This window comes from Bos grunniens, chromosome 9, assembly GCF_055505025.1.
Source record: "Bos grunniens cultivar Pamir isolate PY7600 chromosome 9, Bosgru_T2T1.0, whole genome shotgun sequence".
In the NCBI taxonomy this organism is placed as follows: domain Eukaryota; kingdom Metazoa; phylum Chordata; class Mammalia; order Artiodactyla; family Bovidae; genus Bos; species Bos grunniens.
The window spans coordinates 80,794,924-80,811,114 of NC_141173.1; the positions used below are offsets into that span (position 1 = coordinate 80,794,924).

The following is a 16,191-nucleotide window of genomic DNA, read 5'->3' on the forward strand; positions in this document are numbered from 1 at the left end:
CTGATACTCCTATCTTGGATTTTAAAGAACATAGTATTTGATTTATAGAGAAGTACTTGCAGCAAAGGTGGAGTCAGAATCCAAACCTCAGGTAAAATGAGATAATAGTTATTAAATCTATGTCTAAATATTCTATATAAACTGAGATAGCCTTTGTCATAACGGAGGTTTTCCAATTCAGATTTGAGTTTCTTTGAGGAATAAAGTTTTGTGAAAATAAGCAGACGTGAATTATTACTCAACATTGCAAGCACAGGCAAGAACCAAGGGTGGAATTTGGTTTGTTTGTTTAGATTATCTGAAAACTTTGCTTTTATAAAGTATGGGTGTGAATGTGTTATTATATCTGTCTTTGAGAACAACTTGAGCCAGATGTTTTGAGTTGGGTAGCTTTTAAAGGATGTTAACTCTGGTTTTCCCAAGACTTTATTCAATGGCTACTGTGCCATCTTTTTATGTAGCCCCGCCTTCAAGAGAGAATAATTTCTTTGGGTACTGGCTCTTTGAATAGGGATCAATTAGCAGTGATATTTTATTGCTCCAATGGACAAATCCAAAGCACTACATTTTAGACTCTCTAACATTCTTTGCTCTGATGCTGGAAGGGATTAGGGGCAAGAGGAGAAGGGGACGACAGAGGATGAGATGGCTGGATGGCATCACTGACTCAATGGACGTTGAGTCTCAGTGAACTCCGGGAGTTGGTGATGGACAGGAAGGCCTGGCGTGCTGCAATTCATGGGGTTGCAAAGAGTCGGTCAGACACGACTGAGCAACTGATCTGATCTGATCTGAACGTTTTTACTCAAATATTTCAAAATTAGTTTCTTAAAATATATTAATTTTAGGGTGATTACTGGAGAAGGAAATGGCAACCCACTTGAGTATTCTTGCCTGGGAAATCCCTTGGACAGAGGATCTGGGAGGTCTTTAAGTCCATGGGTCGCAAAAGAGTCAGACAAAACTTAATGACTAAACAACAACAAAAACAGGGTGATTACACTATGTTTACGAAATTACCCATTAAAAAGCATTATCTCTTAAAACAAGACTTGAACTCATCACTTTGCTGTGTCTTTTGTTTAATCTTGGCAACTTCTTTCCTTCTCTGGGAAAACATTGGATTTACATTCAGAAGAGCTGGTTTGAACCTTGGTCCTATCAATTAGACATGTAACTTTTGGCAATTTACATAATCTGTAATAGCCTTATTTGTTTCTTCTGTAGATGGAGGAGATACTAATTCCCAGGGTGGTTATGATGCCAAGTGAAATAACCTATGTGAAAACCCTTTGCTGGGATCTATAAACATCAGTATAATGAACATGATGATATTGTGCCTAGTTTAATTGACATTTCATCCAATTAAGATCATCGCTATTTGGTAGCATTATGTCTAAATGTAATTTAGCTACTGTAGATGAGAATCATGTAGAAGAATGCTTTACATGCTTTTTTAAATGATGATTATGGGAGTCTTCCCTGTCTTTCCTATCACAATGGGTGTCTAAAGGAAAAAGAGTTTCTGTTAAGATGGATGTTACTTTTTTTTCTTAAATTATTGATGCACAGATTTTGTTATAGCAATGATGATAATAGCCAACACTTAAATAGTGCTATGTGTGTGGCCAGTACAGTTTCTAGGACATTCTAAAACTAATCTATCCAGTCCTCCCTATAACCATGGGTAGTGGGTGCTTTTATTTATGCCAGTGTAAATCTACTTCTGCTTTATTGACTATGCCAAAGTCTTTGACTGTGTGGATCACAGCAAACTGTGGAAAATTCTTCAAGAGATGGGAATACCAGACCACCTTACCTGCCTCCTGAGAAATTTGTATTTAGGTCAAGAAGCAACAGTTAGGACTGGACATGGAACAACAGACTGGTTCCAAATTGGGAAAGGAGTATGTCAAGGCTATATATTGTCACCCTGCTTATTTAAATTATATGCAGCACACATCATGAGAAATGCTGGGCTGGATGAAGCATAAGCTGGAATCAAGATTAATGGGAGAAATATCATTAACCTCAGATATGCAGATGACACCACCATGGCAGAAAGCGAAGAAGAACTAAAGAGCTTCTTGATGAAAGTGAAAGAGAAGAGTGAGAAAGCTGGCTTAAAAGTCAACATTCAAAAGACTAAGATCATGGCATCTGGTTCCATCACCTCATGGCAAATAGATGGGGAAACAATGGTAAAAGACTTTATTTTCTTGGGTTCCAAAATCACTGCAGATGGTGACTGCAGTCATGAAATTAAAAGACGCTTGCTCCTTGGAAGAAAAGCTATGACCAACCTAGACAGCATATTAAAAAGCAGAGACATTATTTTGCTAACAAAGGTCCATCTAGTCAAAACTATGTTTTTTCCAGTAGTCCTGTATGAATGTGAGAGTTGGACCATAAAGAAAGCTGAGCACTGAAGAACTGATGCTTTTGAACTGTGGTATTGGAGAAGACTCTTGAGAGTCCCTTGGACTGCAAGGAGGTCAAACCAGTCGATCCTAAAGGAAATCAGTCCTGAATATTCATTAGAAGGACTGATGCTGAAGCTGAAGCTGCAGTACTTTGGCCACCTGATGTAAAGAACTGACTCATTGGAAAAGACTCTGATGCTGGGAAAGATTGAAAGCAGGAGGAGAAGGGGACAACAGAGGATGAGACGGTTGGATGGCATCGCTGAGTCAATGGACATGAGTTTGAGCAAACTGCAGGAGTTGGTGATGGTCAGGGAAGCCTGGCATGCTTCAGTCCATGGGGTCACAGAGAGTCAGACATGACTGAGCTACTAAACTAAAAGTGGTGAAACTGAGGTACAGAGAGATTAACTTGTTCAAGGTCACGTGGTCAGTGTGGTGAGTCAGATTGACTTTTTTTTATATCTTTCATTAGCTCTCTAGAAGAATTTGTAAAAATAATGTAAAGGAAATCATGAACATTAGTTGGGTAAGGGATGTGGGGCATAGCATCTTATTATGGAAAAATAATGCTGCCTGCTTGCATGTTGGGATGACTCAGAGATTGTATCTTATTTTCCTTTCTTTTTTTCTTTTGTAATCTCCAGTGCCTTTTGCTGGATACTTTACTGTTAATCTACTAGGATTAGTTCTTGCTTCTGAGCCCAGGGTACAGTCACAGAAAGCTAAACATGTCAGAGAGATAGGCCCTCATCATCTCAGTCTCATGCCATGAGTGAGATCATTGGAAGAAATAGCCTCAAAACCCCATCCAAAGAGATATCTCAGATATGATGCACTCTTTTTTGGGGCTTAGATTTTGGTTGACAGTTTCATATACCACAGTCATTCTTTAATTTAGTCATGTGACTCATTTGTGTGTATGTGCCCTCAGTTGCTCAGTCGTGTCCAACTCTTTGCGTAACTCATTTATTTGTTCAGAAATTTAACAAATTTTATCAAAGGCCTCCCAGGTGGCAGGGGTGCTGTGAGGTCCTGAGGGGTCAGATGGTGACTATGACAGTACCAAACCTCTGGTTGTTGAGCCTAGAGAATAGTGGGAGATCCAGACAGTAAGCAAAATCATCTCACGCCAGGAATTCACCCAGCTGCTCTTAATCATGCTACAAGGAGAGGAGCACGGTGCTCCAGGAGTGGGTAAGAGAAGGCATTTGGCCAACATTTGATGATCATAGATCTTTTTCCCTGTCTATCCTCAGCTCTGTAAAAGGTGTTGGAGATTTATGGAGGAGGAGCTGGATGGAGAACAAGTTAGAAAGAATGGTTGTGGAGCCGGTTGGCAAAACCCCTGCATAACACAAGGTGGCCCCAGGGACAGGAAAAAAGAAAACTCTAACTTGAGCAATGTAACATTACACATCTAAATCCTGGAAGATATCACCACATCATAGAAGAATAAGTAATATTTACACTAACTACCATTTTTAAGAAAAGTTATTGTATATTCATTCTACTCAACCCAGTAAAAGAGGGAAGAACACAGTAAGTTGAGAGTGAGTTCCATTAACATAATAGAAGTCTTTTATTCGGAGAAGGCAATGGCACCCCACTCCAGTACTCTTGCCTGGAAAATCCCATGGGTGGAGGAGCCTGGTAGGCTGCAGTCCATGGGGTCACTAAAAGTCGGACACGACTGAGCGACTTCTTTCACTTTTCACTTTCATGCATTGGAGAAGGAAACGGCAACCCACTCCAGCGTTCTTGCCTGGAGAATCCCAGGAACGGGGGAGCCTGGTGGGCTGCCGTCTATGGGGTCGCACAGAGTTGGACACGACTGAAGCGACTTAGCAGCAGCAGCAGCAGTCTTTTATTGTTTGAAAGTGTATGTCATCAGTTATTTGACAGTTTATTTATCCAGAATGTTGAATAAATGAGACTGCTGCCTACATTTACATAAATGTTTAAAAGCAGCATGAATATTAATTTCAAAAGCATCACTAAATAGAAAGACAGTAGATCTTGGTTTCTGGTTCTAGCTGGTGACCGGGCCCTAGGTAAATAATAATTGAGAAATAATTGATTGCTTTACTTTTCTTTCTACCTCTTAATCATTATCTGTCATTATACTATGGTTTGTATCTTTGGGTCCAAAGAAGTGTAAGAATCATTCAGACAGAGACTTTGTCTTTCCTGCTCATGGTATATACTATTTAGAATAGCGCCTGTCATGTAGAAGACATTCAATAAATATTCACTGAGTGGATGAGTAAATGAGATAATCATAGAGGTATGTAATTGCCAACTAAAATAAACAAGTGGAAGAAGTGAAAGTATTTTTCAAAACTATAAGTATTTCACACATGCAAGGTGATGCTGTGTATTTGAATTTTAGAAAAAAATGCGATTTGCCAGATGATAATAACTTGTCAAATTTTTTTGTACTACTAGCTAGCTTTCTCTTTAAACATTTATTTCCTAGTCTTTCTCTTCCAAGTTTTGTAATATTGCTCTGCATTTATGGTTCTGTAAAATCCCCTCCACCCTAGCTCAGTGGAGATTCTTAATCCTTTAAGATTAAAGTCAGTGAACCTTTGTGAAATCCAATGTTACCTCCTAAGGCTTCATGTACTCCCTGAAATTGTATGCCAGGTGCAGGGGCCCCTGTACATTTTACTGGAGAGAGTTTCCCTGACTTTTATCAGATTCTCAGTGTTTATGACCCTCCCCCAAGTTTAAAAAAAATCATTGCTCTAAAATTTTGTATTTTTCTTTTACTTTTTGTTTCTCTCTTGGTTTTTCTTTTTTTCCTTGAGATGGTTTCATTTTCCTTTTAATGTTGATGATTGTATTTTGCTATTTAAAAATGTTTGCTGCTTGATTGTCCCCAGAGTGTGGTATTCTTGGTTTATTGCACGCCTCTGATCCAGCCCTTCTCTCCGTCTCTCTTTTGTCTGGCCAACAGTATGGGCATGTGCCAACTGCAGGGTGGTCCTCTCCAACCCTTCCGGGACCTTTACTTCTCCGTGCTACCCGAATGACTACCCCAACAGCCAGGCTTGCATGTGGACCCTCCGAGCCCCCACGGGCTATATCATTCAGATAACATTTAATGACTTCGACATTGAAGAAGCTCCCAATTGCATTTATGACTCATTATCCCTTGATAATGGAGAGAGCCAGACGAAGTTTTGTGGAGCAACTGCCAAAGGCCTATCATTTAACTCAAGTGTGAATGAGATGCATGTGTCTTTTTCAAGTGACTTTAGCATCCAGAAGAAAGGTTTCAACGCCAGCTACGTCAGAGGTATGTAAACCAGAGGTGACGCCAAACCTCTGCTTTCATTTAGCAAGTTCAACAATAAACAAAAGGCCCAGGGGACAGTTATGCTCTTTTATGTGAATATGAATGACTAGGATTAGAATTTGAAGGCAGGCAGGAATCTATTCGTATTTTCTGAGCATTCTCATTAGCAATATATAGTTACCAGATTCAAAATCTGGTTACAGGAGAGCTGAATTCTTTTCTAGTGTTTACATGCTGTTTGAAAGATTCTGTGAATATCCCACAGCTAATAATTGAATCTAATTCCAATATCTCTCCAGCAAACATTCAAAGTATTCTTATTTATAAATCATTTTGTTTTAGGCTTTTAAGATGTTTTTCTTTTAAGGAATTATCCTGGAGAACAAATATAAGAAATAAACATATACATTAACATGTAAAATGAACTTTGTGTAACTGAAGCTAATAAATGGCATAGCCTGAGGAAAGCCCCTTGAAAATGTCTAATTGAAAGAAAGAAATATACTTTTATCAGACATATTTCCTAGGTTCTGGCACAGCAGAACATTGAAATTGAACCATTCTCTCCAGAACCTTTCTGTGCTTAAGGAAGACTCAAGTTTCAAGACTACGAGATTTAGTAATAATTTTTTTTTCCATCCTGAGCTGCCTAAGTAGGCTTTATATATCAAAAAAAGAAACAAAAAGAAAGGCAGCACTATGGAAATGCCTGACCCTTCTATTACAATTGTGTTTTTGTTAGACATCTTTATTTACTGTCTGTGATTGACATTAGATATATATGTGGTTAACTGAAACATACATGCTTTAATTTTTCAAATAATGTTTTAAGATTATAAAATATTATGGGAAATTTGAAAATAATTACCTATACATCTGCTACCCAGCCATAACTACTAATAAAATGTTGATGGACATATTTCCTCCCAGCCTTTTTATTTTCACAATTCATAAAGAATACTGGGTTTATACTATATCTTTTTGGGCAGGTAGTCGCCAAGTTGTGTCCGACTGTTTTGTGACTCTATGGACTGTAACCCACCAGGCTCCTCTGTTCATGGGATTTCCCAGGCAAGAATACTGGAGTGGGTTGACATTTCCTTCTCCAGGGGATCTTCTAACCCAGAGATTGAATATGCTTCCCATGCATTTGAATTCTTTACCACCCACCAGGGAAGCCCAAGTAGACCTGTATACTGCTTTATATTTAAGAAGTGAACTAAACAATCATGATTCATTAAACTCCATCATGGATTTTTGACCAGAAAATTTACATTTAAAAGGATGTTTTTTTACTATAGAGCTATTCTTGGTGTGTAATAAAAATATATTCAAACCAGCATTCATATGAAGCCAGTGTAAACAGCTACTTCTCTCTCAAGTCAGTACATAATGTTTACCAGTGTCTATTGTATAAGCCCAGAGTGAAATCCATTGTATTACTTAATAATTCTATGTATGTCACAGAAGGACTAGGCTAATGCATTTTTATTTTAATTTTATTATGCACATAATAATAGTCATCTATATTAGTAATCAGTAATAGCTATATACAGCTTGGCACAGGTACTGCTCTAGCGCTTTGCAGGTATTACCTTATTAAATTCTCATTAACCACATATATAATTGTTGCCTTTCCCTTCATTTTATAGACATGGGGGCTAAGGCAGAATGACTTGGCCAAGGGAGATCCAATGTCTGCCCTTGAACCATTGCTCTGTATTGTCTCAGAAATTAGTTCACATGCCCCGAAGTCAAGGAAATGTATCTTTAAATGCCATTTTTATTTGTTTGTTTTTTTTACTAGACTCCTTCTACTCAATGGAATTGTCTTTGCCTTTGATCCCAAAATAGCCTGATATGGGGAAGACTAGTAAGATATGGGGTGTCCAAAGGGAAAGGGTAGCATAGGAGTGTTTGGGTAGAGTTAAAGGTGATGGTTAGTGAAAAATAGGACTATTAGCTATTGTGTTTAATAATTATTTGAAAAGAAACAAAGTTTTAAAAATCATAATGTATGAACTTTCCTGAAACCAGTAGTTTCCTTAATTTTTAAAATCTTCTTCAGTTCAGGGATTTAAAAAAAGAAAAAAAAAAAAAAACCCATATCACTTTGGAAGCTATAACTGGAAGATTTAGGTGTGAGAGCCAACTGTGACTAGAGTTAAAATGCGTGGGGTTTCGTATTGGTATTGGTATTGGCATATGGTACTGGGTTGGCAATAGAGAGCAGTGGACAGAGAAAGGGGAGAGGGTGGTGCAAACAGTGGGTAAAAGCCAATTAGTAGAGAGGGTGGAGGTTGGAGGTCTCAGACGTTTTACATCTCTTTAGTCCATGTCCGAAGTTAACATGCTTTATCTGTTACTGTGTTTTGTTCTAGTTGCCGTGTCCTTAAGGAATCAAAAGGTCATTTTACCCCAGTCGCTTGATTCTTACCAGGTATCTGTTGCAAAAAGTGTCTCTATTCCAGAGCTCAGAGCTTTCACACTCTGCTTTGAAGCAACCAAAATCGGCAAGGAAGACAGCGAATGGACAGCTTTCTCCTACTCAGATGCATCCTTCCCACAATTGCTCAGTTTCGGAAAGACCAAGAGTGGCTACTTTCTATCATTTTTTGGCTCAAAATGCTTACTAAACAGTGCTTTACCTGTGAGAGATAAGGAAGATATTTTCACAGAAAGCTTCGAGCAGCTCTGCATTGCTTGGAGTAGCTCTTTGGGTTCCGTTGGTGTAAATTTCAAAAGGAACTATGGAGCAGTTTCATGCAATGCTTCCGTTGGTAAGGTTATTCCCGGGAATGGGAAATTGTTGCTGGGCTCCAATCAACATGACATTGGCTCTCTCAAAGGGGACATTTATAACTTTAGACTTTGGAATTTTACCATCAGTTCCAAAATCCTCTCCAACCTCAGCTGCAGTGTGAAGGGGAATGTGGTGGACTGGCAAAATGACTTCTGGAATATCCCAACCCTAGCTCTGAAAGCTGAAAGCAACCTCAGCTGTGGTAAGTTTGTGGCATAGTCACTTTTTTTTTTTTTTTCATTGTTCTGTGAATATGTTTGTCAACAAGAAATTATATAGACAGACATCTTTGTATATGATTGCAAGCCATACATATTCAACTAAAGCTTTCGGTCTTACTATTTTTAAGTTTTTCCTATGCCATAAAATATCACACAGTTTTCCCCAAGCATAAACAACAGTTACAATTATTGTGTCTTAGATAGAAATGTTAACCCCAGGACCAAAACAAAAGAAATTAATGTTACAGTTTTTAACCACAAAGATGGTATAGTGAAAAACTGATCTTTGTCATCCTGGAATGCAGTTTCCATTACATTACTTACACAACCATCACCTTAAAGAATGGTATGTATTTAGCCAATATCAGAACGGTCCATTTTATGGAAAATCTTGATAATCAGGAATTATCAATTTTCTTTTAACTTTTTTCCCCCACTTATTTGAAAATGAGCACTTGTTGTTTGTTTCAAATACTCTTCTCTTTTTGGTTGTTCTTCTAGAGACTCTAAATGCATTATTATTGTAAGTAGCCAACTGTAAAATATTTAGAGATACAATTCCATGTTATAAAAGTTAAATTAAGAAAGACTTCTATAAAGTACTCCCTATGTACTTAAGTCAATGGAAGTCCTTATTTTACTCTAGGACTGAGTCACATATAAAAAACAGAAGTTCATTATCAATTTTCAATGTCACAAGACTAAATCTAAAGTGTGGATAACATGTTCTTTAGTTGCAGAGTTAACTCTCAATAAAGGATGGAAAGAAGGGGCCTAATATTCAAAGTCATCTGTAAGTGATTTTGCAGGGAATTCTATCACAACTTGATTCCCAATACTTTCAACAAAATAGGACCCACTATGAAGACCTGTGGAGAAGGCAATGGCACCCCACTCCAGTACTCTTGCCTGGAAAATCCCATGGGCAGAGGAGCCTGGTAGGCTGCAGTCATGGGGTTGCAAAGAGTTGGACATGACTGAGTGACTTCCCTTTCACTTTTCACTTTCATGCATTGGAGAAGAAAATGGCAACCCACTCCAGTGTTCTTGCCTGGAGAATCCCAGGGACGGGGGAGCCTGGTGGGCTATCGTCTATGGGGTCGCACAGAGTCAGACACAACTGAAGCGACTTAAAAGCAGCAGCAGCAGCATGAAGACCTGAGGCCCCCTGTCCTATATCCTTGACCTATGTTTGCCCTTCCAGCCTGGGGAACTCCCGTCAGCCACCTCCCTGTGTGGGCAGCCCATCTCTCGGTGTGGTCCACGGTGCTCCTGCAGATGGTGGGAGGTTGTTATGTGATGTCACTTGGGAGATGTTTCCTTGTGGGTTGTTGAAAAGAGGGTAAACCACAGCCCTGTTCCAGAAGGAGACTCTGGAACTTTGTAAGAGTTAACGGTGTGAACCAACATCCTCTCAGTCTGAGACTGGCTACAGAGGACAACCTTCAGGGACTCCTGAGAAGTCTTTCACTCAGCAGGAAATTGAGAAAAATCAAGTGTGTGGGGTGGTGAACGGTGAGGAGAGGGCAGTGGTACACTTCCTGCAGTCAAGGTGATTATCTTTAGGGCCCTGTTTTCATCATATCATTGGCCATTATTTAAAAATCATGGACTATTTAACATTTGCATTTCTATGAATCAGTATTTGAGAATGATAACCATCAGAAGAAAATTAGGAAAAGAATTTGGCTATGTATATTAATAATTTCTAAATACTTAGATGATGCTTTAATATGTATTCTACTCTAGGTACTGTTTTAAGCACTTTACACGTTGTAACTTATTCCTGCAACACAGATCCCATGATGTGAGTTTTATGATTAACCCCATTTTGCAGATGAGTAATTGAGGTACAAAGAGGTTAAGTAACTTCTCCAAGGTCATTTAATTAAGAAGTAGCCAAGTCAGAAATTGAAGCCAAAATGTTCAGTTTTAGAACCGTGTTTCCCTAAACTGTCTTTGAGAATAAGCAGAACTAGAAGACGAGATGTACTGCTAAAGTAGGCAAGCCAATTCTTGTCCAGATGAGGGGGACAGAGGCCCAGGAGCCATCTCTGGCTACAGAAAGCACTGCTGGCCAGAACACTAGCTTTCTCAGGTATTAGCATGGTATTTGTTTTAAACAAAATTAATAAGGGTCCCCCCCCCCCGCCACCTTTAGTGCTTAATACCTTATTATAATAAAATATGAGGAATCTAGTATACAAAATTCCTAAACTTCTCCTAAGAAATCCTCTAGGCCAGGCATTGGCAAATGAGAAGGGCCTATGGTAGGTCACTTGTTTTGTAAATAAAGTTTTATTGGAACATAGGTTTTGTATCACCTTGGGCTGCCTCTGTGCTCCAGTGCAGAGTAGACTGATTCTGAGAGGTGACCTGGCCCACCATCCTAAAGAAAATCTGCGAACCCCTGAAACTAGACCAAAAAAATCAAAGGGTCTTGTTTTCTGAAGCACACACTTTGTACAATACTGGGAAAGACCAGCTAGATCTCTTGAGCCAGAGATAACAGGCCAGTCAGTTAGAGCTCATTTAGCCCATAGACCTGAGTAGTGGCAACATTGATTTGTTTTCATTTATTTACATTTCCATGCAGTGCTTTTAAATAAGGATTGATTTTCAACTTTAAAAAACTAGATCCCACATAAAAATGAATTTTTGGATTCCCTGGTTTAAAAAAATATATGTACCTGATATGTTGGTCTGTCTGCCTGACCAACACAGCTGGAGCTAAATGGTGACGACCCTTTTGAAGGGGCTTTCCAAGTCCTCTTGGCCCTTACCACCCCCCAGCCCTGTTTAGATTAGTTTCTGGCCCTGGGAGGTACTTATGTTTGGGAATCCCAATTAGGCCACTCCCTTCACTTTAAACAGGATAGGAAATCGAAGCTTAGAAAAAATAAGTGGCTGAGCCAGTTGGTAGGCTAAAATGCACATCTCCTGTCCTTTTGCCCAGGGTTTATATTTGGGAATTCTCATATTTTCTTTAACACAGTCTTTAAGACTCCCTTCCAAGCCTTATGATTATTGGAAGGCATCAGGTATATGCTTGTGGAGCTTAGCCATCGGTAAATTTTCAAAATGACTTCAAAGGAATAACACAAGCTTACAGAGTCAGTGTCTGAGTTCCTCTTCTTGACACTACACAGTGACTCTCAGAACCCCCGTTCCGTACATTCAAATATCCTGGACTGTGTTTCAGGAGTAATAACGGGGGAGGGAGTTTCCTGCTGCTTAATCATAAGCTTTGGGAGTTGAAGAACCCAAGTCACTTATTAACTGACAGGAAATACCTGTAACAAGAGATTATATCTAAGCTTGTTACTTAAGCAAAACTTGAATAAATGAAAAAATATGTGCTCTATTAACATTTTAACCTTTCCTTTTTTCCTGAACACCATGGCTTTCTGTTTATGGTAATGGTAATTTCCCCAAACTAATGATCAGTACAGTAGCCAATGGGAAAATAGAATTTCATGCCTAACATTCCATTGGCTTGACAATATCTGTTAAATATGAACTTTCATACCAGAATCAACTTGTGACAGAAAATGAATTGATTTTTCCAAAGGTCTCTTGCTAAGTAAATTTTAATATGGAAATAAGATGATGGAAATGAACTGACTCCTTTTAAAGCATCCTGCCTTTTGTTTCAGGTATTGACTATCCTGGCAATAAAATCAACATGTTATTAATAAGTTTTTAAATAATTTCGTAGTTGTACCTTTATTTCCCATGCTGTTCTAAGCACAGTTAGGGAATATATCTAATTAAGAAATTTTCAGCAGGCTTTTTTTTTTTAATTGAAATATGATGTACAGCAGGTTTTTTTTTTTTAAACATGGTTAATCTTGTCAGTCCTTTTCAGAAAGAAATGCTTTAGCAACAATTCTTTTTCTTTTTATATCATCATTATTTTCTTAAGACAATTTTATTAAATAGTACTGGGTTTATAATCTCGGTGGATAGATGGTTTCCCTAATGGACTCTTTAATTATAGGCTCAACCATTTGCTTGTGTTATGATTCAGGTTTGAAAGTGAAAGTGAAAGTCATGTCCAACTCTTTGCAACCCCATGGACTATACAGTCCATGGAATTGTCCAGGCCAGAATATTGGAGTGGGTAGCCTTTCCTTCCTCCAGGGGATCTTCCCAACCCAGGGATCAAACCCTGGTCTCCAGAATTATGGGCGGATTCTTTACCAGCTGAACCACAAGGGAAGCCCAAGAATACTGGTGTGGGTAGCCTATCCCTTCTCCAGTGGATCTTCCTGACCTAGGAATCAAACCAGGGTCTCCTGCATTGCAGACAGGATTCTTTACTAATTAAGCTATCAGAGAAGCCCATGATTCAGTTTTAGGTGGCTAACGTCCATCAATTTTCACAAAGAACAGACTGTGCCTTCTATACCAGTTTTATTTATTTTACTGATGACTGGACTTTCCTGAGGAGTGGTACTGTATAACTCAATGAATAGTTTAAGTTCAAACAAATTACATTTATTTAACAAGCATTTATTAATCACTTCCATTTATTAACCACTGTGAATGTAGAGATAAGATATAATTCACAACTGAGCGACTGATCTGATCTGATCTGATCCAACTTTGATGTTTTTCTTTTCTAGACATTTTTGGATTTGGATGGACTTTTGTTTTCCTCTCTGAAATTTTACACTTAATTACTAAGACTTCATCAGCTCTTGGATTCCTATCCTTTCATTTTCGATTGTTACAATTCTTTCCCTCAGAGCCATAAAACTCTGATTTCACATTTGGCTCCTTCCCTTCATTCCTAACAAATTATTGAGTGTAGTATTTTTAGGCGACTGATTTTTTTTTTTTAAATAACAAAGATGAAATCACTTATTTTTACAAAGGACTTTATCCTTTGAAGATGCCCAAATTCTTTATGAGCATAAACAGCATCCAAAAATAATTTTAAATACATTTATGAAAAATTTGAATTCAATTTAGTAACAATTACAAAGAGGAAATTGAAAGGAATTAATATTTGTCTTACTAGTGCAACTCACATGAGAATTTTAGCTTTGTCAACTATTGTTTGGATTGTCATTAAGTAGGGTGTGAGATGAAGTGATGGAACCAGATGCCATGATCTTAGTTTTCTGAATGTTGAGCTTTAAGCTAACTTTTTCACTCTCCTCTTTCACTTTCATCAAAAGGCTTTTGAGTTTCTCTTCACTTTCTGCCATAAGGGTGGTGTCATCTGCATATCTGAGGTTATTGATTTTTCTCCTGGCAATCTTGATTTCAGCTTGTGCTTCATCCAGCCCAGCGTTTCTCATGATGTATTCTGCATATAAGTTAAATAAGCATGGTGACAATATACAGCCTTGATGTACTCCTTTTCCTATTTGGAACCAGTCTGTTGTTCCAGGTCCAGTTCTAACTGTTGCTTCCTGACCTGCATACAGATTTCTCAAGAGGCAGGTCAGGTGGTCTGGTATTCCCATCTCTTTCAGAATTTTCCATAGTTTATTGTGATCCACACAGTCAAAGGCTTTGGCATAGTCAATAAAGCAGAAATAGATGTTTTTCTGGAACTTTCTTGCTTTTTTGATGATCCAGAGGATGTTGGCAGTTTGATCTCTGGTTCCTCTGCCTTTTCTAAAACCAGTTTGAACATCTGGAGGTTCATGAAATAGATGGGAAAACAGTGGAGACAGTGTCAGACTTTATTTTGGGGGGCTCCAAAATCACTGCAGATGGTGATTGCAGCCATGAAATTAAAAGACGCTTACTCCTTGAAAGGAAAGTTATGACCAACCTAGACAGCATATTAAAAAGCAGAGATACTACTTTGCCAACAAAGGTCCATCTAGTCAAGGCTGTGGTTTTTCCAGTGGTCATGTATGGATGTGAGAGTTGGACTGTGAAGAAAGCTGAGCACCGAAAAATTGATGCTTTTGAACTGTGGTCCTGGAGAAGACTCTTGCGAGTCCCTTAGACTGCAAGGAGACCCAACCAGTCCATCCTAAAGGAGACCAGTCCTGGGTGTTCATTGGAAGGACTGATACTAAAGCTGAAACTCCAATACTTTGGCCACCTCATGCAAAGAGTTGACTCATTGGAAAAGACCCTGATGCTGGGAGGGGTTGGGGGCAGGAGGAGAAAGGGACGACAGAGGATGAGATGGCTGGATGGCATCACCGACTTGATGCACATGAGTTTGGGTGAACTCTGGGAGTTGGTGATGGACAGGGAGGCCTGGCGTGCTGCAATTCATGGGTCGCAAAGAGTCGGACACGACTGAGCGACTAAACTGAACTGAACTGAGGGTGTGAGATGAGTGGTTAGCTACGTCAGTCTTTTTTTACTACAACTTGTACAAATATTGACTCCTCTCTGAAGCAAGATTTTGGAAGAACAAAATACAGAGAAGAAAGATTAACAGCTTTATAGCTTTTCGTCAACTGCCCTTTTTCAGAGACTACATTTTTAAAGGAAATTTGGCTTTAATTTTTGCGGCTAATATTAAGTAAATACCTTTAAATCCCTTTGTAGTATCCACAAATACAAGAGGCTATAAATAGGTCATATTCTGAAAGCAATTTCTTAATGATAAATATATCCAGGAGAAAGAATTGTCTCTTCTTCCTTAACAGTCTTCTGGTTTGTAAATCTATCCACCTAGAAAAATTGATTGGAAAAATGACTTTTCTATGTGGATATGCCAGAAACTGAACCGACTGCAAATGAAAAGTTTGTGCACATTTTTTAATATTTTAAGTATTTGTTCATGTAATTTGGTGTATTTGTAATGTAAGATTTCATTTATCAATATTCTAGACCTTTCTAATTAAATCTGTCACTTGGATTTGAACCATTTTCACTGAAACAAACTTCAAATGTAATTTCTGTTGCTATACTGAATCATCCTAAAATAGTGTTTATAAAGTATTTATAAAGCATTGTAAATTTGCTAAACTAAAAGTACCCAGGAAGGAACAACTGATAATACTCAGAAGCAAATGTTACAATTTTCCATGACAAGTATGTCACAAATGAAATTTAGACTTGCTACCATACAATCAAACTGATGAAATGTTAAAGAAAATTGTTAAGTATCTTACTCTAAATCCTAAGTCTTCTGATTTTCTTTCCTTAGTTCCACGTCTCAGCTCTTGGATACCCTGCGGTGGATGTGTAGTTAGCCTGAAAGCTTCTTTCCCACAATGTTGTTCCCTTATCTCCCTTTGTCTTCCAGAGATACTCTATCAGTGCCAGAAGTGGCCTTAGGAGCCTGTGTCTGCCAACATTGTGTGTAATTTGAGCAGCACAGGAACTCCGTCCAAGGGTCTCCTCTCTTGCATGTTATGTTGGCTGAGATTTCCTCAGTCATTTTAAGTTTTAAGAGCTTTTTAGTGTTCAAAAGTTCCTTACTAAAATGTAAATACCTAAAGGAGAAGTAAGGTC

At 38.4% G+C, this 16,191-nt stretch overlaps 1 protein-coding gene across 9 annotated transcripts in view; it reads left to right on the top strand.

The window, feature by feature from the left end:
• ADGRG6 (adhesion G protein-coupled receptor G6) overlaps positions 1-16,191 on the top strand; it is a 152,281-nt gene that overhangs the window by 65,354 nt on the left and 70,736 nt on the right. For all 9 annotated transcript variants that reach the window (XM_086318104.1, XM_086318099.1, XM_086318102.1 and 6 more), the window contains 2 exons: positions 5,386-5,727; positions 8,109-8,732. In XM_086318104.1, coding sequence (XP_086174230.1) covers positions 5,386-5,727; positions 8,109-8,732 — 966 coding nt within the window. The remainder of the gene's footprint in view (positions 1-5,385; positions 5,728-8,108; positions 8,733-16,191) is intronic.